The following is a 23,573-nucleotide window of genomic DNA, read 5'->3' as shown; positions in this document are numbered from 1 at the left end:
TGTTGTTTTGCAAAGCAGATCTTAAAGTCCCCTAGGATGTTCTGGTTGGGGTGATTTAGCAGAATTTTTGTCAATGCATCCAGTAAAGCAAACTTACATTTTCCGTTGCTAGGAAGTGGCCGATGGATCAGGAGAAAGGACTGGCAAAGGCTAGGGTCAGGTAGTACCTTACTAGAATGGATTCCCTTCCGCTACGACACATTCCTGATATGTATGATTTTCAAGGACTTCTTAAAGGTGACCGCTGAGCTTCCTGCTGTCTTGGCTGTTGGTTTCTGTTGATTGTGCCCTATCCATGTGGAATGGTTTCATTACATGTGGAGGTGTCATCGTTACTGAGGCAGTTTCTAAGATGATGGGTAGGTCTGGTTTTGCCACCAAGAGTTGGTCAAAGATGTTCACACGATTTTTGTTCCTTAATCTTGCATACATATATTAACAGGACAATTATTGTGTAAGGAAATTAGCAACAGCAAAAAATGTTCTGTGCTAAGGCAGCACAAACTATTTTCAGTTTAAACTAGATCATTGTCTTTCCTGGAAAATTAGTGGCTATAGGTCTTGTGATCCTCGATTCTGGGTTCTAACTATTCTATCTGGAAATATGGCTAGGTTTGTGCTTACATATATCCATTTCTGCAGTGATAGGTCCCTTAATGTCATTCTCTTGCACTGTCCCTTAGTGTTTATAGTCCTGGGTAGATCTGTCTGGTCTTGCAGGCTGTGGGTGGTGACTAAAAGGCTCCCAGTGGTGTGCGACCCTGCATGGACCACCAAGAGCAGGTGCACTGACACTGCCCCAGCCCTACTGACGCTGTTGGGATTTTCAGCTTTGCAACAAGTACGCAGGTGCATGCTCCAGGGAAGAAGTCCTGTTCAGATTTAGGTAGATCCACCCTTGGTGGGTCTTCCTCAGGCCCAAATGCAAGTCTTCCTTCCAAACAAATTTTAGAGCCCCTCTCAGAGGCAGTTGTGCTCCAGCAAAGGTCAGTTGCAGGCTGTCAAATGCATATTTTGATCTTGTAGTTGAAGCACTCTCTCAAGGTGCTTTGGTTTCATTTGAGTTGGCCGCGGATGTGTAATCTCAATTCTTCAGGCACCTCTACAGACACAGACACAGACTCCTCGTTTCAGTATGGTGAGATCGTGAGATGCAATGGTGCTTTCCATGAGTGCCTAGCCATTACAGGCACTTTAGTTTCTAGGCATGCTGCAGGACAACAGGGTCAAGGCCCCACCACATGGCCTGGCAGTGAAGATCCTTTTGTGGGATGTGGTGGGTCGTGTTTTGTTCCTCCTGCCTCAGCTACTCACAGTCCTTCCTTTCAAGGCAGCATCTTCTTTGTGCATAGGCACCTCCAGCACTCTCCTCAACAGGATGTTAGCTACTTACCTCAAGGAAGCCCTCAAGCAGCTTCTGGCAGTTGATTTGCAGAACATCCAGATTCCTGTTCCCGAATGTTGCAGGAGAGTTGGCAGGCAGTGACCCTAACCTAGCAGCACAGAAGCGTTTCTTGTCCATCTCAGGTTCTGAAGATTCTTGTCACCTTGACTGGATGTTTCTACCCCATACTTATCCTACGATTGCAGACAGAGATTTGTGTATTCCACTAGTCCATTCTGGGCCTAGTTCCAGGCAGTTTCTGATGTGCGCATTCGTCCCAAACTGGTTGTCCCATAGTCTTTATCTGACATTTTCAACAGGGGGGTGGACTGTTAAGGGAGACATAAAACTTATCTACCACTCAACTTGTTTGGAATAGCACTCCTAAGGGACAATGGAGCGAGAAATGTCAGGGGAATTTCCATACGATTGAAAAAGATCCATTGTCCCCACCCTAGAGTTTGTTTAACTGCGAAGGACCTCAGGAATGCCTTGGAGGAGCCCCGCAATTCACGTTGGTGTATGAGACTCCCAAGAGTCCTTGTTATGTACCAATTTGGTTCAGGAAATCAAAATAGATTCCTGGTTTCCCACAGTGCTATGCATCACACTTGCACAACATACATACTATAGACAGTCATGTCATCCATGTCCCACATGGATGAAGGGAAGGGCCTGGTTGCACAGGACTGACAGATGGATTTAAAGGATGGGCGAGACAAGTAGACAACTTTTCCCGACAGGTGACAGGTAACGCAAACTGCCCTGCCACTAGGATCTGCTGCTGCCATTACCCACTTCTGTAAGCCTGGTGGACTAATTGTAATCATCCTCAAAATAGGAGTGCGCACTTAGAGTCTCCTCTTGACCACTAAACCCAAATCTGGCTCCTGTTCTATGTCAAAGAACCCATATCAAAGATGCATGGTTGTCATGTGTGCTGAGATTAACAATCAAGAAAGTAGTACCTTTCTGAAGGGAATTCGAGGCAGGGGCACACACTCTCAGAGCTCTGCAGGGGACGTGTACAGACTCTAGCCTCTGAGCCCAAACATCTTCGTGAGCATTGATGGCCTAGGCCCCTTTGGACTCTCCTCGGTTACCCCAAGCTTTCTTCATAATTCTGTGTTCCTTATGTTTCCCTCTACACCTTCACTGTGGCTGTTGTCCACTGCTGGAGTAAGTTACTGCTAAGCCCCACTTTCCACCCTATTACACTCTCCGTGCATGCCCCCAAGATGGATGCCATAGGTAGAAGTTAAAATATCATTTAAAACGTGCTTCCGTGGACACATTGGCGTACCAGCAGTAAGCGGACATGGACAGCACAAATGCGACGTTATCCATTAGTTTACGCCACAGTTACGTGTTTTCTTCAAAAGTGCAGGTAGGTGAAGGGTCAATTTTCCTTGCTGGCATTATGGCATTTGGGGACCTTGCTTCGCCACTGACTGGAGGCGGCTTAAGAAATAGTACTGATGCTTTAGCCACTTCTGCCATTCTGGTCCAATAAGTCCCTGGACGAACGTTTCCTGCCACTCTTTTTGGGGCACTTTTCAAGAAGGCACCTTTTAATTTCAACATGTTTTATTTATTTTATACAAGAACAAACACAATAGCACTTCTGTTGCAGGGTTAGCATAGGTTGTCTCAGGTGAAGTTCATACATCACCTTTTGCATCAATTTGATAAGCTAGCTTATGCCCTAGAGTGTAAGCGGACGTTTGGAGGCAGTGATAATATTTCCGCCGTGGGACGTCGACGGTGACTTCATATACACAATTCCGATAGAGATGTAAACACACAGCTGCTCCCAATTTTCACCGTCTTCCACCTCCGCGGCACCGGGTCTGTTTTTGCTTGCTTGACCTCCGCTCTAATCGACCGTTATTGGTTTTGAGTTTAGGAGACCCTGAATTTAATGAGAAGGGGTCCAGAGGGGTTCTGAAACAGTGCACACATGGGTTTGTGCAGATTATTAACTCCAAGCAGCTCTCAGAAAACGTGAAGGGTCATCATAACGCACCCGCTGCCATGGGGACCAACAGACGCCATTGTAACGCTTCCCTGTTTCCAGAAACATCCGCCCACCGTTTCCAAGTGAGCTTTATGTAATGCGCACGTGGCCCAGTTGGGCAGGAAGCGACACAGCTGCACTGCTGAGAGCTAGAATGTCTAGGAATTAATTGGAGCAGTGTAAATAATCAGACAGTGCAATTAATGTTGTTGGCCATAACAGGAAAAGTTCATGTTATTCAAAATCCATACAGAACAGAGGCACATAAGATATCTCCCAGCAGTTTGCAGGTGACACATTTACTTACCACCCATCAAAGGACTTCTTTTTGTCCTTTGGAGGTCAGTAACACGAATCACTTTGAGTGATGGCAGTGTGTTGGTGCTTTTATTGCACAAAATGGAGTGGTCTATAAACCTATATTTCACAGAGAAATGAAGGAAATATTTCACAGTTGCCAGTGAAATACACATTTCAACATCATAATGACAGCCCTCAAACCACTCTTCAAAGTTTTAACGTTATCAGAGCTATTAGGTTTGTGCAGCACGGTGGACCTAATTATGCTGCAAGTTTATCTAAATTATGTAGCAAAAATGCAAATTATGTGTAAAAGATCTTCTGTCACTTATTGTTCCCACCTTAAAGTTTGTTTAACTATGAAGGACCTCAGGAATGGCTTGGAGGAGCCCCACAATTCACGTTGGTGAGTCACTTGTCAGAGTTTAGTGCCTAGACGCCTCTGGGCATTTGTTTGCGCTTTATAAAAATCAAATCAATCAATCACTATTGCTTTTAACCATTTGAAATAGAAACAACATTTATGGGGGTAATATTCCCATTTGGCAAATTATGTGGCAAATGCATTAAGTCCTTAATTATGGGGCAAACACTGGAACCACAGAATCGCCTATATCCACTGACCCTCATCATTGCCCTCTGGTTTATTAACAATTTAATTCAAGAAACATAAACAAAGGCTAAACGCCCTCATTCCAATCAGTGCCAATTGTTAGCTGCACTTTGAAGAGTGCTATTACAAGTTTTCCCCCCAAATTGGACGTAAAATAACATAACCGGTACCATGAGTAATATGGTCTTAAATTCCCACCTCGGAGTTCTGGTGATATTTACGAACCACTTGGCCTTTGGCTTGTGGAAAGAAAAAAAATGTATTACAACTCTTTGCTTGAGGCTTTTTTCGATTGTTTTCAGAGTGTTAACAACTTTGTTTACATTATATTATCATTGCTCTTTCCAGGGTCTCCACCTGGCCTTTATTCTTTTTTTATTCACGAATTTTGTATGGGTAATTTTGAACAACTTGCATTACTTCATACATCAAAATATTAGATATATAAATATAAATCCACTAAACCACAGTTAACTCCCCATATTGATAAATGTTCAGAAAAGTTGGATAAATTCTGAACTGCAAATAAGAGCTACAAAATTAAGGAAAATACTGTCGGCAGCTGCGGGTGAAAACCAGTTCACTATTTTCCTCCTTACTTTAATCCCGTAATAATAAAATATTCTATGCACTTCTTCAAAGAGCGTGCAATGTAAAGAAAATATGAGAAGGAAGTGCACCCAATAAGCCCATAGGACAGTGGCAGACGCTTTGACTAACCAGAAGTCTCAATACAGCCCTGTCATATACAGTGGTAAAATCAGGGTTAACCACATCTTCATAAATTTCTGTTACTCTATTGACCAACTTTGGGGAGTTTCATGGAGTTAGTGTATGTATATGAAGAACATCATAATATTAATATGCAGACACTCAACCTACAAAAAACATTTAATGTCCCCAGATCCACACCTCAACTGAAATATGTGTTCGAGGCATATGAGCTGCAGATTGTACACTTTTGCATAGATCGCCATCTGGTGTTGGGCCCGGATGTTTGCAGTTTGTTTTTGTTCTTGGACAGTCTTTGGAAGTCACGAGTTCGGTGACTCCTCCTTCAGTCCGTACTGCGCATGGGCTTCGGCTCCATCCTCAGATTGTTTTTTTCCGCCATCGGGCTCGGATGTGGTGCTCCGGCTTCGAACTTTTCCAGTTCCAGCCTCGACGGAAAATCCTCGTCCATCGAGATTCTTCATCAATCATCTTCTTCATCTCTCTTAGAGGCGCTTTCTCGATTCCACTCATCGGCACCGGCCTTCGGGCCCTCCTCGACTCCGGTCCCGGCCGATGGAAAGGACTCCGTTCAAAAAGTGCCCAAAATGTGGGTCTAAATTTCCCCACACCGACCTCCATCAGGTGTGTAACCTTTGCCTCTCTCCCGAACACGAGGCTCGTGACTGCCCCGCCTGCAAGTCTTTTCGATCGAAAAAGACCATCCGGGATCGAAGGGCTCGACGCACCATGGCGCACTCATCGACCTCGGCTCCACCGGACATCTTCGGAGACGACACCGGAGCTTCGGGGCAACAACACACCGAGCAGGAGGAAGACATCGTCAGCGCTTCCGAGGCCGACGACTCCGACCTGGAGGACATCACACCGGCGCAGAGGGTCGTGAGTATTCTACCCCCTCCCACCCCCGCGCCCATATCCAAAGAGACTCAGGTTACACCTTCGCCTCCGGGCCTAGGGAAAACCAAACATGCAGCTTCTATCACCCCACCTTCGGGCCCGGTGTCGAAGCATCACAAGTCTCACGGCAGCTCGGGCTCGAGCCAGCCTACTCCTGGTGCCGACAAACACCGTTCGGCACCGAAGAAAGTGACACCCAGCTCGGCTCCGAAGCCACCGGTGCCGAAGCCTGGACTCTCGGTGCCGACGAAACACAAGCATAAATCCCTCGGCACCGACGCTCCCGCGCCGAAGCCTACCTCGACGCCGAAAAAACCGGAGGTTCCAAAAAAGCATGGCGCAGAGAAACCACCCAAGTCCTCGGCTCCGAAAACATCGGCGCCAGCGGACGATTCGGCGCCAACGGAACTATTTACACCTGATCCTTCTCAAAAAACCTTATCAAAGGATCCATAGACTGGGCTCTTGATTTTGTCTATCAAGAAAAGACGTCTTGACACACCAGCTCCTCCTCCACCGCCGAAACGGAAGGACTCTGCCACATCTCCTCTCAGAGTGCCCTCCCCACCACCTCCTACACCTCCTCCACCTCCTCTCCCTCCCAGGTCTCCGCCACCCTTGCCTCATCACTCCCCAACCCCATCCCCAGAACCGGATTACGGGGATCCAGATTATGATCCAGCGGACGCCCCGATGGACCCCACACCCCCAGGGACCCCAGACCCATGGGAGGATTACCAAAACCCTGACATACCAGATGTGCCTCAAGATGACCTCTACCCATCCAGGCCATCTCCCCCGGAGGACTCACTAGGGTTTCACCACTTAGTGCAGCGAGCAGCACACTATCATGGGGTGGAACTACATAGCGAACCAGTGGAGGAAGACTTCTTACTGGATACATTTGATATTCAGGATAAATCTACAGCCATCTTGCCCATGCTTAAGGGTGTTACCAAACATGCTGCAGAGGTGTTCAAAGACCCAGTCAGGGCCAGGGTCTTAAACCCCAGAATAGAAAAAAAGTACAAAGCAGCCCCCACAGATCCTGCATACATTAAAGGACCTGCTCCTTTAGATTCCCTAGTTGTGTCCACAGCTAGAAAGCGGTCCAACTCCCAGTCCTCAGGTGAGGCTCCACCGCCAGATAAGGAATCAAAACTCTTAGATGCGTCTGGTAAACGCACTGCCTCGCAAGCCGCAAACATCTGGCGCATTGCGAATACACAGGCGCTGCTTGCGCGTTATGACAGAGCACACTACGATGAGCTAGAGGCTCTTATGCAACACCTCCCAGAGAAACACAAACGTAAAGCTCATGACCTAATACAGGAGGGAAAGCTCATTACTAACACCTCCATTAAATGTGCCCTCGATGCAGCGGACACTGCTTCTAGAGCTATAAATACTAGTGTCCTGCTTCGCCGTCATGCCTGGCTCAGGATCTCAGGGTTTAAGCCAGAAGTCCAGGCATCCATACTAAATCACCCCTTTGACCAACAACACCTATTTGGGCCAAAGGTGGACGAAGCATTCGAAAAAATGAAAAAGGACACGGACACAGCAAAGTCTATGGGGGCATTACAATCCCAAACCCCTAGACGTTCCTTTCGACGTTCGTCCTTTCGTAGCACAGGCAGAGGCTACTCCACCAATAGTGCCTCTACCTCCTACAAGTCCCCTCCTCAAACTACCTTCTCAAAGGGCTACCAAAGAGGTGGATACAGGGGCAACAACAATAAGGGCAGGGGCAGGGGCAAAACCAACACCACCCGTTCTGCCACACCGCCCTCCCAATGACTTCCCCTCGCTCCCCCCAGACCATCCCACTCCGGTCGGGGGCAGACTGCAAAACTTTATTCATGCCTGGGAGTCCATAACATCGGACAAATGGGTGACCCAAATTATTCGGTCAGGGTACTGTCTCGAACTAACATCTACCCCACCCAATATTCCACCAAGGCACCGTACAATGTCACAGGAACATTCCACACTGCTCAAACAGGAGGTGATCTCCCTCCTACAAAAACACGCTATAGAGCAAGTCCCCGTCAAGCAGCAAAATTTAGGGGTCTACTCTCTGTATTTTCTAATACCGAAAAAAGACGGGACCCTGCGGCCCATTCTGGACCTCCGGCCTCTAAATGCATACATACATTCGGACCATTTCCACATGGTCACCCTCCAACAAGTCCTCCCACTCCTCTGTCAGGGAGACTTTCTCACTACCTTGGATTTGAAAGACGCATACTTTCATATTCCAATACACCCTTCTCACAGGAAGTACCTCAGGTTTGTGGTGGACGGTCAGCATTACCAATTCACGGTTCTCCCCTTCGGGGTCACCACCGCACCACGGGTGTTTACCAAATGCCTAGCGGTACTAGCAGCACACCTCGGACGCCAACACATTCACGTCTTCCCTTACTTAGATGACTGGCTGATAAAAGCCGCGTCTTACGACCAATGTGTGCAACATACAAACAGCACCATCCAACTGCTCCACCAGCTAGGCTTCACGGTGAACTACCAAAAGTCCCACCTCATACCATCTCACACAAAGCAATATCTCGGGGCCACTATAGACACCTCCAAGGGTATAGCCTATCCCAATTCAGCCAGGATCGCAAGCATACAAGCCTTGCGCCAAACGTTCATTGCTCAGCATTCTCTCCCAGCAAGAGTGTTCATGAAGCTAATAGGGATGATGGCATCTTGCATTTTCATAGTGCCCCATGCAAGACTACACATGCGTCCACTCCAAGAGTGCCTAGCACGACAGTGGAACCAGGCCCAGGGACAGCTGACGGATCTGGTGTTGGTGGACGGCCGCACCCATCACTCTCTGCAGTGGTGGAACACCACAAACCTCTCCAAAGGGTGGCCGTTCCTGGACCCGGTTCCTCATGTGATTCTAACAGCGGACGCATCGCTCTCCGGCTGGGGAGCGCACCTCCTACACCTCACAATGCAAGGTCTATAGACGCCACAGCAAAAGTCGCTCCACATCAACCATCTGGAGCTATTGGCGATCTTTCGAGCCCTAAAATCCTTTCAAAAACAGATTTCAGCCAAAGCAGTCCTCATTCGCACAGACAATATGACTGCAATGTATTATATTCAAAAACAGGGGGGGACACACTCTCCCCAGCTCTCCCGCTTAGCACAGAGCATATGGAGATGGGCAATTCCACAAAACATCTTTCTCCTGGCACAACACGTCCCAGGCATACAAAACACCATGGCAGATCTGCTCAGCAGACAAACGCAACAAATACACGAATGGGAACTGCATCCACGAGTTCTTCGCCCATTCTTCCGCAAGTGGGGGCATCCTCAGATAGACCTCTTCGCCACCCACGAAAACAAAAAATGCCCAAGCTTCGCCGCCAGATACCCACACCCATTGTCCAAAGGCAATGCGATATGGATGAACTGGTCAGGCAAATTTGCATACGCCTTTCCACCTCACCCACTAATTCCATTAGTGGTCAGGAAACTACAACAGCACTCCCTCACACTCATTCTGGTAGCCCCAACATGGGCCAGTCAGCCGTGGTACACCACACTATTACAGCTATCAGTGGTACCACATCAAAAACTGCACCTGTCCCCATGCCTCCTAACTCAGAACCATGGAGAAATCAGACACCCGGACCCAACTCAGCTCAACCTTGCGATCTGGCTCCTGAAATCTTAGAATTTGGGTACTTTAACCTTCCCCCTGACTGCATGAATATTATCAAGGAAGCCAGTCGTCCTACCACTCGAGCATGCTATGCCGCAAAGTGGAAGAGATTTGTTGTTTACTGCCGTAACAATACAATCAACCCTTTAGATGCATCCATACAACACATTATATGCTATCTACTCCATCTTCAAAGGTGTAACCTGGCATATTCTTCCATACGCCTACACCTAGCAGCGATTGCTGCTTACCTGCAAAACAGACAGCATTTATCACTGTTCAGAGTGCCCGCTATTAAAGCCTTTATGGAAGGCCTTAAACGCATAATTCCGCCCAGGGCACCACCTTCTCCTGTATGGAATCTAAATGTAGTTCTTACAAGGCTAATGGGTCCGCCCTTCGAACCACTGCATAAATGTGAGCTACAGTTCCTCACCTGGAAAACAGCTTTTCTCGTAGCTATCACTTCCCTTAGAAGGGTTAGTGAAATACAAGCGTTCACTATACAGGAACCCTTTTTACAAATACATCACAGCAAGGTGATACTTCGTACAAATCCAAAATTTCTGCCCAAGGTCATTTCCCCCTTCCATCTTAATCAATCGGTGGAATTACCTGTCTTTTTCTCGCAACCTCAATCTGTTACGGAAAGGGCTCTACATACACTTGATGTTAAGAGGGCTTTACTGTACTACATACAAAGAACGCAACCTTTCAGGAAGACTAAACAATTGTTTGTCTCCTTCTCTCCACCGCAGAAAGGCAACCCCATCTCTAAATCAGGGATAGCTAGGTGGATTGTAAAGTGCATACAAATTTGCTATCACAAGGCAAAAAGAACATTATCTGTTCCACCTAAAGCCCACTCTACAAGAAAGATAGGGGATTCTATGGCTTTTCTAGGGAACATACCCTTAGATGACATCTGCAAAGCAGCCACATGGTCAACACCGCACACCTTCACAAAACATTACTGTGTAGACGTGCATTCCAAGCAACAAGCCAGTGTGGGCCAGGCTGTACTAAAGACACTATTTCAAACCGCTGCAACGGATACCGGTGGTCGCCGCTAGGGCTGGGTACTGCTATATAATCTATGCAAAAGTGTACAATCTGCAGCTCATATGCCTCGAACGGAATATGCTACTTACCAGTATGCATCTGTACTTGGCATGTAGAGCTGCAGAGTTGTACACGCCCACCCGCCTCCCCGGCTACCTGTATCCGTTCCAGTCTATCTTATTTAGATACAACACACATGGGTTTCTCACTGTTATCACTACGCTCCATCATTTCCCTGCTGGCGAAAAAAAATCTGAGGATGGAGCCGAAGCCCATGCGCAGTACGGACCGAAGGAGGAGTCACCGAACTCGTGACTTCCAAAGACTGTCCAAGAACAAAAACAAACTGCAAACATCCGGGCCCAACACCAGATGGCGATCTATGCAAAAGTGTAAAACTATGCAGCTCTACATGCCAAGAACAGATGCATACTGGTAAGTAGCATATTCCTTACTCTGCTACTATATATTAGTCCTAAAACGAGCTTGTTTTATTTGTCTACTGCTAAGCTCTTCTAGGCCATGCAAGCCATCCCATTAGCCCTGATTTAGTGACGCCTTGTGCTGCCTCCACTTTGAGTCTCATTGTACAAAGAAAATCTGACGCAAAAGTTAAACTTATTGCAATCAGGGCTGGACTGGGGACCAAAAGCAGTTCTAGCAAAAATGTTCACACCAGCATGGCTCCTCTCTTTCTTTCCATCCATTGATTCCATGTTGGTCTCCGCTCTCTCTTTCTCTCTCCTCTCTAACTTCTCCATCTCTCTATGACCCCCACCCCGTCCCTTCCTCCTCCTGCAGTGCCCTCTACAATAAACCCTGGGAGCTGAAGAGAATGGCACAGTTGTCAGAAGAAGCGTGGGCCTTCAAAACATGGCCTCCAATGGCTCTCCGCCCTGTGGAAATGCCCAGTGGGATACATGGCCCATCCGGCCCGAGTGCAACCTTGCTCTCTTTGTCACTACCCATGCACAAGATTCTTTACACCTCAAGCACACCGTATAAGTAAATTAGCCATTTATCTGTCAGGCCCTTAACAATTCTCTTTCCTGCTCTCAAGCTGCTTCTTCTCCCGATCCACTTCAAACCTCTTTGGCTCAGGCAGCTTTGAAAGACTTGAGAAATACTGGGTATTTCTGCTGTAATAACTTGGCCACCACAGGTGCCCATGCAAAGATCAGATCTGGCATAATAGTTTGGAAATGAAAGAAACAAATATTCCATTACTTCGTAGCATTCCAGCTCAAATCATGGTAGAACAAGCAGGAACACAAAGCACCTGCACGAGGGAGTGCATGGCAAGCCCAGAATTCAAACAGACAATTGAAGAGAGACAGCCAGCAAGAGATGGAAAAGTTTAAAGAGAAAGAAAAGAGGGTAAGAGTTAAACTCCACAACAAGGAAATAATACAAGTGAAAAGACTGCCTGGTGAACTAATTGAAACAGGGTACGGAGGGAAGTTCAAACCCGAAGAGCCTTTTATGTTCTGAGGTCAATATGAGGATTAGTTTTAATTGGGAAATAATAATTGCGTATTGCAACACAGAAATATTGTGTTGTGTGGTAACAAGCTCTAATTAGTGGAGAAGGCCCACTGCCTGAAGATTTTCATGTTGTATCCCTATCTCCAGTAAATGTCCACTGCAGTAGGACCCATCCACACCAGCGAGGGTAGCTCCTGGTGCAGCATTCATTCATTCATAGGCAGCCGCTCTGGTGGGTTGACTGGGGGTGGTTAGTCCTCCTCGTTCAGTCATCTCCCATTGCCACAAAATGAAAGTTTGAGTCAAAGTTGGAGTCAAAGCCGATCCTGCCCGCAAACCCAGCTCCTGCTCAGTCATTTTGTGACATTGGAATCCAAAAGGAGGAGATGGTAACTCACAACCTGCATTTTAGGGTCAAACTGTATCCCCTTGATCTTGCTCTAATAGCATTAGTGATGTGGGAAACAGGCCTCATCATGAAGATAGTTGTCCTTCACCTTCTTTCGTGGCACTCTCCTTCAGTCGGCCATCCCCATTCGTCTTACAGGCAGTTATCACATGATAATGCCTGTGGGTCTGGTCATTAATTCTATATCAAAATGTATATAAATCACTTTTGATAAAGAGCAGTGTGAATATCGTATTATTCTGGCTCATTGATACTTTATTTTGGAGTGTTGTGTGTTCGCCAAGAAGCCAGGGGCATGCATGTACAAGTCATTATTTATTCAATCACTGGAAGACAGTGATAGAAGCAACAGTATGGTAAAGAGAGTCTGTTGGACTCAATGGCTATTGTTAGCTTGCAAAGTGAACCCAGGGTCATTTTGTTCCAAAAAAGGCTACTCGTCTCCCTCGACAAAGTACAAGAGGAGTTGGTGTTAGGTTTTTGGGGAATAGGTTGGTTTTGTTTTAGCACTTTGTGAAATGTAATGTAGTGCTCAAACTTAGGGGCAGTACTTCACAAAAATACACAAAGCCTTAAGCTTTAACATTGTCACCCGGGCACTCCTAAATTTTTTATGGCATACAGCTCAAGGTAAGTTTAGACAAAAAGTGAGGAATATAGTGCAAGTTTATTTTAATGATTGGTTTTATGTTATAGTCCACAACATAGTTCTACAGAAAAAAACGTTTTTGAGGCGTTGGTTATCTGCAGCAGAGATGATGTTTAAATAAAGTTTGTGTTGTTGCAATATTGGTGAATGTTGATGCTGTTATCAGTGAGTAGAGACCCAATGGTGTTAGAGGTGATGAGGGACAAGGTGCAGCCCTTCCGACGAGAGGAATTTTCTGGGAAGTGGAAGTGATATATTTTTCGGACTTCCAGCAATACACAGGTGAGCAGAGGCACAGTATAGGCCTGGTTGGGGGACAAGTCCAACTTCCCATTAAAATATATATAAAGAGTTGTTAGTAAGAACAGAGAAAAACTCATCAACAACAGGAAATGCTACCTCTCAAATCATTACTTTCCCTCCTATGGACGTGACTTATGGAATGTAAATATGTTTCCAGAGAATTTGCATAGTAACTGTGAATTCAAATCATTAGCAAATCCAGTAATGATATGTTTCTTCTGGCCCACAGATTCAAAGTCGGAGGAAAAAGATTCTGAATCTCTATGCTAATGCATGCGGTGTCGCGGAAGGTAAGTATTACTAGTTCAACTTTCACAACCATGCAAAATTAGCTTGTATTATTTTTGCATTTAGCAGTGAAGTGACTCTTTAAAATATTAGCATATTAATGTTATTTACATTTTAAACTGAGCCCCTTTCCTTCCAGTCCTTGTAAGAACATTCAGGACTCTTCCAACAACTGGTAATGCTACCAAATAGCTATTGTGGTTGAAGGCAAGTACAGGTCTCAGGAAGGGGAGAAGATGGATTTTTTCTCTCCTTCCTGAGGGAGGGAATTCAAGGAATCGAATCTATTGATAAAAGCATTGTGCATGAAATAATGAACAATGCTGGTAATCGAGACATTTTTCCCTCTTGTGTAAATCTTTTTGCTCTAAAACACTGTTCAAAGTACCCTAACCAGCAGTAGGGTTGGTTGTTTTCTTTTCGCACAATACAACAATATCACAAAATCTCCCCTTATCTAAGAAATAAGGGTCTGAATTCACAAACTACACTTTTGTGATATGTTTTGTAGTACTGATTGGTTCAAGCCTGGTAATAGGAGTATCTGTGAGGTGCCATGATTCATGTATCACTTATGTTTGCCAAATTCGCAATCTCTGTTCGGTCTGATTGACTAAATAATAGAATCATAACTGTTGCGCCTTTAAGACTGTTGCTGGGATTTTTCCCCTCAGAATTTAAGATGGTTGAATTGGACTTTCTTCATCATTGAATCCTCACCCACTGCACCTATTGTGAGTGGGTGGGTTCAACGCGGTTTGTAAACAGAGCACTTACTAAAACCTAAGTGCAAGTTAAAAAAGCCTTTAGGATCCTAATTCTTGCTTATTAATAAGGTGCTTTAGCTGGGATAAAAACAGTGTGATGTCCTATGAGTGCAATGACCCCTAACATCTTTAACTCAGTAAGGTTGACATGTTTCGGCCTGTTACAAGTGCCACTCAGGGTCAGCAGACTTTCTTCAGAACCAACTCAATTCATAGATTTTCTACAGATTGTGTTAAATACCAACTCCTAATGCTGCTTTACACAGTACGGTAAATATGAAGAATGCAGTCATACAGACCATATAGGAAATGTTCCCTCTAGTGGACTATGACTCCTAAAAATTCAGGCTCCATGAGGTAGTGGGGGTGAGGCAATCCCTGTCGTCACACTTACACCAAGGGACATCACCCTCTCTTGCACATATTCAGCTCCCCTGAAGGCTTCTTTAACTTGCACTTAGGTTTTAGTAAGAGCTCCGTTTACAAACCGCGTTGAGCCCACCCACTCACAATAGGTGCTGTGGGTGAGGATCCAATGATGAAGCATGCCACTGGTGGTACTAGTGGGTGAGGATCCTACTAATTTATCCATGTGTTGCAAGGGTTGCACCGATTCACCTGGGTGCAGATTCCTTTCCACTTAGATGTATATATTGAGACCAGTTAATTTGATCTCTTAAAATATTAGGAGTTCATCAGTGGTGAGGCTTTCCCTCTCTTGTGTCCTGATTAAGTTTAAGGGAGGCTGAGGGTAGCCCCAATTTAGCTTCTCACTCCTCCTTGTTTTTCTATGAATTTGACTTTCACCACTTGTGGGTCTTCTTGGCAGAGGTCTAACTGCTCCGTTAACCAGAATGACCCGAGGCCTTTTAGACAGGGTCCCTTTACTCTCTATAGAAAGCTGATTACCTATGGACATTTGTTTTTCCAGTTTCTCTGGCCACTTACTTGTAGCTCCAGTCTATAACGGTGCAAAATTCTACATATGATGGTTATCAAACAGACAGAAAATAGTGCGACCAAAAGGTATAAAACGACAAAATATTTGTTATCTATCAACACCAAAAAAAGCTTCAAAAATACATGTACAATTTTTCCTTCCCAAGCACTAATTTGTTACCAAAATTAATTTTGGTACTGGCTGTGGAATAGTGTTTTTAATTCAGATACTCGAGGCAAACGACCAGCTTAATTTCTCCTTTGACAGTTTAATTACATAGGTGTCACATAAACTTTGAACTGTTTCAGTAAAACAGAAGAAATTAGTTTGCAATGTTTTTGGAGCTTGTTTATGTGGAGTTGGATGCAGGTCCTCAAAACCAGATCTCTTCAGCGATGTGCTTCTAGTGCTGTGAAGAGAAATAAAACAAACTTTGAAAAAGGCAATAGGTTTGACTTTGACTACAGAGCTAATTGGCTTTGGCAATGCTTGTTTCTTTTCCTATAGTTTGTTATTAGCTTGCAGATCCATGAAAGCTAGACTTTGATCATCTTGGAACAGTTATAAGGGTAACAAAAAGCATTCTAAGATGGCCGCCCATATACAAGCATGCATGTAAATGTACAGTGGGACAATCTTGTAATCGTTTCTGTTATACTTTGTCAACATTTCAAGATGGCTGACCAGCACAAGCATGCATGCAGATGTACAGTGGGATAATCTTGTAATAGTTTTTGCTATACTTTGTCAAAAACACATTTTAAGATCACCTGCACACGCATGGGTGGCGTCTTGGAATAGTACTTGTTATAAAGTGTAACAAAATCCAAAGATGGCTGGCCATGCAGCCACAGACATGCACATTCATAGATAGCAATCTTAGAATTGTCTTTAATAAAGTATTTTTTTTTATTGACAAAATGGCTACCTGTGCATCCACATGCAAAGATGACCATCTCTGAATGATTTTTAAGGAAGCATTTCAAAAACATTAAAAGATAGCCATGCTCATGCATGAGCACACATGCACATGTCCAGGATGCCATATTGCAATGGCACTACTAGTGCCCATGCGAGATGTAGCACACTCCAAGCACCAGTTGAGGGTCTGGTAGAAAAAGTGTCTTGGGAGCGTCTCAGAATGTTTTTTGTTTTAATAAAGGACACTGCGACCAAGCAGTCTGTCCCTGACTCTGAAGGGGACTACTTTTGAGGCAAATGTGTACATTGTGCGCACGAAGAATGCTGTCACTTGCACTGCGAATAGCTAGTGTATTAAGTGTGCTGGCCTATTGCTGTATGCTACCATGGACGGAAGCAAAATACGCATGACCCTATAACAGACCTATAAACGAAGAGGACTGACTGTGAGGAAAAAGAAAAGGTCTTGGCTTAGACCAGAGATACAAAAAGGCCAACCCTGCCAAATAGGCCTAGCTGCAGCCAAACTGTTTTATGACTATTTCTGCTGTGTTTACATTATGACTTTCTTTGTCAGGAAACAATATTATATACATGCTCTCAGAGATGAAATTCAATCGCATTGCTGTTTGCTGAGTTACTCAGGGAACAATCGGATATAAAGACATAAGTATGCAAGAGTGCCATCTGCACAATTAAGACAATGTACCAAGCATAAATTAAGAAAATACACACCATTTAACATTTAAGGGCAGTGTTTATTTCTCTTACTAGGCCGTAGAACAAGCTTTATTATTTAAAGTGGAATACTAGCGACCCACCTCCTACTCCAGCGGATTGGTTTTACAATCTTATGTAGGAATCATAATGTTCTCCCAGCTAGCACCTACTTTGGTGCAGATCCTGACAAAGTCTCCTCTGCTAAACTGGGACATGGGGCACCAAAATACTAGGGGTGCACAGAACTCGTGGAGTTTCACTCCTCGGAATTCCGACAAGTTCCATAAAAAGTCCACAAGATTCTGCGGAGTTCCGCGAGCGGGCTGAATTCTGCATGTTGCACTGCTTGTGATGATTTTTAGCGCCAGGAGCTTGTAAAATCACCACAAACAGCAACACATGGCGCTTCAAAGGGTGCTGCTTCTTTCTGACACTCGAGTAGATTTTCTCTACTTAAGCAGCAGCTTTCTGAATGCGAACAGTCGCTACCTGCTTTAATCTCACCGGGAGTCATACTACCACCCAAAAATCATGCTAGGGAATGCAAATTCAGTTGGCGAGCAACACACAAGAGAAAATTCCACCACACAGCGGTTGGCAGAGTTTTGCCGGAACTCTGTGGTGGAGTGTGCAAAACTCTGTGAACTCTGCCAGCGAAGCGGAATTATTCAGCCACCCCGACAAAATACCCAGCGCTAACAATGGGACTATCCCATGGTGTCATCTCCCAAACCCCCAAACGGGTTCATTTGGCCATAATATGCTAAGACTAATAAAGCTAAGAATCTTGTTAATAAAGTTAATGACACCACAGTGCACACCACCGCAGGGGAGTCACTATTGGATCTTAGCTATCTGAACCTCTGATAATGAGGTTACCAGAACACTGTACTTACCATAGCCACCAGGCAGCTTCTACAATATTTCCGATGCTCGCTATACCATGAGCTAGCAATATCTTTTTTCGGTACAACTTGTCCTAAGGTATTTAATACATTCTCTGAGCTATGTCAAACTCGCATTTAGCTCCACATGGGTAGCACACTCATTTATGTAAAGTCCTTGTTGAAAAAAGTGATGTGGAATTTCTCCATTGCCCATAGTGTGCAAACTGGGTGTGTTCTCGCGGTGTACAGAAAGGACCTTAACTAGCTGCTTCAACATATGGAAAACTGAGAGGGCTGGCATTTTACAATGGCACCAACCACGTTCAGGGAATAAAGCTAGAGCTGTAGCTTTCCTTCTTCCATACCTCTGTTTCCAGTACTTTGAGTCTGCTACAATGGCCTCTGCTGCTACACAGCCTTTAGGTTAGGCAGAGGAGTGTAAGCCTACTAATTGTCTCGCTGTACTTTTGATTTAGAAAATGAGGGCTGTCAGTCCAAGATATAACTGTGGATAAAATCAGGTCATGGGTGGTGGGTAGCAATGTTAGAAAGTCAAGCCTCAAAGGGGCCTTCCGGTGAATGTCACAATAGATTTCAAAGCCCAGGCTGGCGTCATGAAGCAAAGCAGCATTCTAGAATGCCTATTGCTGGTGATTGTTAGCAATGTAAGACTGTTTTAAGAGATTTGCTTTTTCTCTTCACTGGATGGGCCCTTTAAAACAGGATTTGGAGGAATGAGCATCAGCCATTTCGAAGGAGAGGTTGGATCAGAGCTAGGAAGAGTGACATACCGTTTAGGTCCTGGTATGGCTCAGCAAGCGATAGAACAAGGCATGAAGTGAATGACCAAACAGAACCAGGCCACAGGTGTGACTGCAGTACAGCTCAGTAGTCATGCAAGCCATATTTAGGGTCGTAAAGAGTCCCACAGGCCCTAGAAAGACCCTGACGTCAGATGGCCCAGTTAGAGAGAGGCTAAGAGTTTCAAACTCTCCCAGAGAAGAGACACAGGATTGCTTTTCAAAGCAGTCTAGTGGGCCAAGATTCACACAAGCTGGACTGAGGCAAGCTCTGTAAAGGGCACAAAAGTCCCGACGTTTCTCCCAAGAGCTCCCTTAAGAGCATCCTTTTCTTTCTGAGCAGGGCACAGAGGCCATAATGGGCTCGCATTTATTGGAATGCTGCAGGATCAAGCATGAGTTACAGGTGGAAATGGCTGGGTATCATCGGTGTGGGGTATTCAGCGCCATGTAGTTGAAGCGATACCAGTCATCTTTCTTGCATGATCTACATGAAGAGGGAAAATATGTTGTAAGCCCATGTTGTCCCCTTTTAAAGGGGAGAATGCACAGCCGTGTTTTGGTGCTTGGTCCCCAGCTAATATCTGTAGACAAAAGATGTACGCTGGAGCATGCTGCGTGCCTCTGTCTTCAGGATGCTCCCCATCCTGTATTCCACGTGAGGCACTTACCCGACTAGCACTGTAGGATTAGGAAGGTTCCCCCATGTGGACTAGGGGTGACCAGAAGTTAGAGACTGCTCCAACAGGTTCCCCATTCTGCTCAGGCTTGTGTCAATCATTCCCTCCACCCCCTTAAATACATAGTCCCTTCCCACCCAACTCTGTTACCGTGTGGTGACATGGACATCTGCAGTATAAAAACTATGGATGCTATTACACAGCAGATATTTTAGATAGCACTCTAGAGAATGGATCGGGCTAAGTTTTACAAATTGGGCTAAGGCACATGGAACGACAGAGAAAATAATGCTCCAATTTTTGACTCGTCTTGTCCACAATGTTATACCCTGCTACATAATATGGAAATGCACACTCAAAAATCAGGGCTTGTTTTTTCGAGTACCATCCCACAAAACACGTGCTACAGTATACCTAAAAAGTTATTTTTTTTTTACACATTTGAATAAATGTGCAAAACCTTCATTAAATATTTGGTAAATAGAGACTTCGGTCTTCTAGGCAACAGAGAATGGTTAATGGCCGCAAAACGTTAGACATCAGTTGAAATATTTAAAGCATATATTTTAGCCACCCTGTCTGAGCTGTTTATGCAGTGGACATAAAACTACAAAATTGACAGCAATTTGCTTGCTATTCTTACATTAACCACATTTATTAATTGACCTATTGGTTTGTGAACATTTATTAATAAAGGCCGCTAGGAGCCTGTGCCAAAAGTCCCTCACCTGAGCTTGATGTATAATATTCTATAATCAATCAGGCGGGGCAAACGCAGACCCATCTTTCTACCACAAGGTGTATCTTCACTTTTAGATGACCTCTACACCAAAGCACCATTAAAAGTAAAGTTAATCCTTTGATCATGGTATTAGGTTATGTAGACTAGCTTTAGTTATGACAGAAGAACTGAACCAGTAGTCCCTTCAATTGAGAGAGTCCAGTGTAAGCCCAGGAGGCACGGAGCCAAGCCAGATATTCAGAATATTCAAGTAGGATCAAACTAATGTACATAGTATGTGGTTATCCTTTAATTTTGGTAGAGATCTGGCCCTCGTTTGCCCATGATGGGCATCCGTGGTCGGTGGGTTTTAGCACTAGACTGAAAGGGTGAATAATATATTCCTAAGGTATTTTCTCATCGTTCTGCTGTCGCAAATGTTATAAACCATAGTACCCTGGCACACAGAGATACAATGGACAGGGAAACGGCAGACTAAAAAGAGGGCTTAATAGCGATTGTTGCAAAATGGTCAAGCGCTAACTCATAAACAATAGCGATGCAATTAAATATATCCTACCTGTCTCCGACCAGGTGAAGAAACACTGTTTTATTGCCTCCTGTTGGCTAGCTGCTAACCTGGATTGTGTGCACACATTATGTCTCTCTAGATCAGGGGCATAGCCATTATTAGCGAAGCCGGTGTCATGGCCCTGAGTCCCAGGGGTATGAGAGGCCCTCTGCACCCCAATAATGGCTACCTTTTAATACCCCACCATGCTGTATTGGGAGAGGCTTTTTCCTTATTTGCATTAGGGCCCGCAGCACCCTGGTTCCGCCAATAATTTAGATATTACACACTTACCAACATATACTACAAATTAAATTCCTTGTCTACTAAATTATTTATTTTGCTGATTTATATTGTTTGAACAATTTCTGGTTCTAATTTTAATATATCTTCTTGTAGGCCTAAGCCCCACAGAACTTCCCTTTGACTGCTTGGAGAAGACCAGTAGGATGCTCAGTGCTACATACAACACAGAAAAGGCTGTTGTCAAAACGTGGCGACACCTCGCCGAGAGCTTTGGACTCAAGAGGGACGAAATCGGGGGAATGACCGACGGACTGCAACTGTTCGATCGGATCAGTACTGCTGGCTATAGCATTCCGGACCTTCTGACGAGGCTGGTACAAATCGAGCGACTCGATGCTGTTGAGTCCTTGTGCGGAGACATTTTGGAGTGGGCCCAGAGCACACCTCCTACACCAGAACCAACTCTCCCATCCAGATGCCAAAGCGTATGACCTACACCTTAGTTGCCACTCCAGGCAGGATCTCATGTTCTTTTGCTCTGCACAGGAGTCGAGAGGATCTTGTAGCATTCCTAGCAAATGGGAATCAAGGAGCTGCAAACAGAGGCTAATCCGAAAGACAGCAAGATTCTTACAAAAGAACGGACTGGAGGTCTTTGTTGTCATTACAAGGCAAAGATGACAAAGGAAGGTATTTTAAATAAAGAAACAGGGTACACACAATGTCTTCCTTACCAAAAACACCTGATGTGCCATGGTGACTATCTCCGGTTTTCCCAGCCGGCTCCCGCAAAGACAATCTTATATCCATTGAGGATACTTTGTACAAATGAGACTTTTTCTAAACTTATTTAATAGCTGGAGGAAGCCAAGTTTGCCCTACCCGCACTTGGTTCTCAATATGTGAAGGGATCGAAAAACAATGCGCAAGTCGTTTTTACTGCATTTCTGTGTTGTTAATTTGTTAATCTGAATTTAACATATGAAGTTTTGTTGCATTTTTTTCTTGCGCGGATGAAACAATCCTACATTTTAATTTACATATGGATCACCATTGGAATCAAAACAAATTACATAAATTTAAGTTATACTGCGTGCTGTAGAAGATGAAGACAAACTTGCCAAATTCCCTTGAGAGACGCTTCTCAAAAGCTGGTAGGCAGCATTATGGAAGTAGCTGCAGGGTTCACCTGATATTGACTGGTTTATGTATACGACCGTAAATGTATAAAGTTCTGTACTGTCAGCGCTGGCTAAATGTCAAAAAAGCTTTGGCATGGATCAAACTACTGCGTAAGAATGGAACTAAATAAAGTCCATCTATACTTCCAATCACCAGGTGATCATGTACACACAATTGGTGTAGCTCATCACCGCATGTGGGTTTTGGGCAGATGATTAGTGAGAGAGAGTCTGCACAAAAAATAGAAAGGTAACTTGAACAAGTTAATTTGAAAATCAGGTACAGAGTCTCCAGAGATAGTATACCTTCCAGATTCATCAAAATGTTCCAATTTAGAGCTGTCCATGTAGGTGGTTCAGGAAGGCTGGTGGCGCCTTGTCAGATTGTCATGATAACCATTATGTAAATGAACTTCATTCAATTTAGTTTCACTATATGTACATTTATCCCATGTTGATAGTATGGAAATTAGACAGAAATCTGGACCTCCTGTACTACGCCATATGTGAGTGGCAGGGAGTTCCTTCCAACAAATAATGCTATAATCCTGTGACAGCTGTTTCTCGCGCAGTCATTTTGTGAACTTTAACCTGCACAGAAAATCGAGACCTGGCCAGCCGTGGCCGCTGCAGGTAAGAGCAGTGGGGCGGTGGGGGATTTCGACATACGATGACAAGGGGAAATTAATTATTTATTTAATTTTCCCTTGTCACCGTCCGTCGAAATTCCCCCCCCCCCACACACCAGGCCTCACCGCCCCACCGCTCTTACCTGCAGCGACCGCGGCTGGACCTGACAGACCAAAGAATAATGGAGGGCTAGTATGGAATTCATTTGGTATTTTTCTACCCAATTGAGTTTAACATTGTGATCAAGGCACTGGGTAAAACCTGGAAAAGTATAGCCCTTTTTAATGTAGCTGTTCTAGTGTGTACTCGAGATGTGAAAAGTTGTCAAGAGACTGCAGATTTAAGAAAGTTCAAAATGTTTTAAGAAAGTTCAAAACGGTGCAGCACTGTTTGGACTATCATGAGCTGTATGTGTAATGTCTTCGTGATAACCTGTTGCTAATTTATTATCAACAAAAAAATTGCATGTTTCATTTCTTTGAAACAAACGTTTTTTTACCAATCAAAATGTTGAAGATTTTGTGTTAAGTTTTAAAACAGGTGCTATGCTTGTGTTATGTCATGTTTGCAGCTGCCGTAGTAAATGGATGTTATTTTGAAAAAAAACATCTGCGTAGTTCGACTCTGAATTCCTGATGTCGTCATATGTTTGTCTGGTGATTGTCTATTATCCACCCTG

General features: G+C 44.6%; 1 protein-coding gene and 1 long non-coding RNA gene across 3 annotated transcripts in view; one reads left to right on the top strand and one right to left on the bottom strand.

Annotated features, from left to right (window-relative positions):
* Window positions 1–23,492, top strand: part of EDAR (ectodysplasin A receptor) — a 353,642-nt gene extending 330,150 nt beyond the window's left edge. For both annotated transcript variants that reach the window (XM_085622640.1, XM_085622641.1), the window contains exons 11-12: window positions 13,772–13,832; window positions 21,237–23,492. In XM_085622640.1, coding sequence (XP_085478766.1) covers window positions 13,772–13,832; window positions 21,237–21,574 — 399 coding nt within the window. In that variant the 3' untranslated portion in view covers window positions 21,575–23,492. The remainder of the gene's footprint in view (window positions 1–13,771; window positions 13,833–21,236) is intronic.
* The window catches only part of LOC146805427 (uncharacterized), a 379,668-nt gene continuing 371,933 nt past the window's right edge, over window positions 15,839–23,573 (bottom strand). Inside the window, exon 4 of the long non-coding RNA XR_014967842.1 lies at window positions 15,839–15,946. This is a non-coding gene — a long non-coding RNA (uncharacterized LOC146805427). The remainder of the gene's footprint in view (window positions 15,947–23,573) is intronic.

Source organism: Triturus cristatus, chromosome 8, assembly GCF_964204655.1.
Source record: "Triturus cristatus chromosome 8, aTriCri1.1, whole genome shotgun sequence".
NCBI classification, from domain to species: domain Eukaryota; kingdom Metazoa; phylum Chordata; class Amphibia; order Caudata; family Salamandridae; genus Triturus; species Triturus cristatus.
The sequence above is the reverse complement of the archived record's forward strand: the minus strand, read 5'-3'. Positions and strand labels throughout refer to the sequence as shown.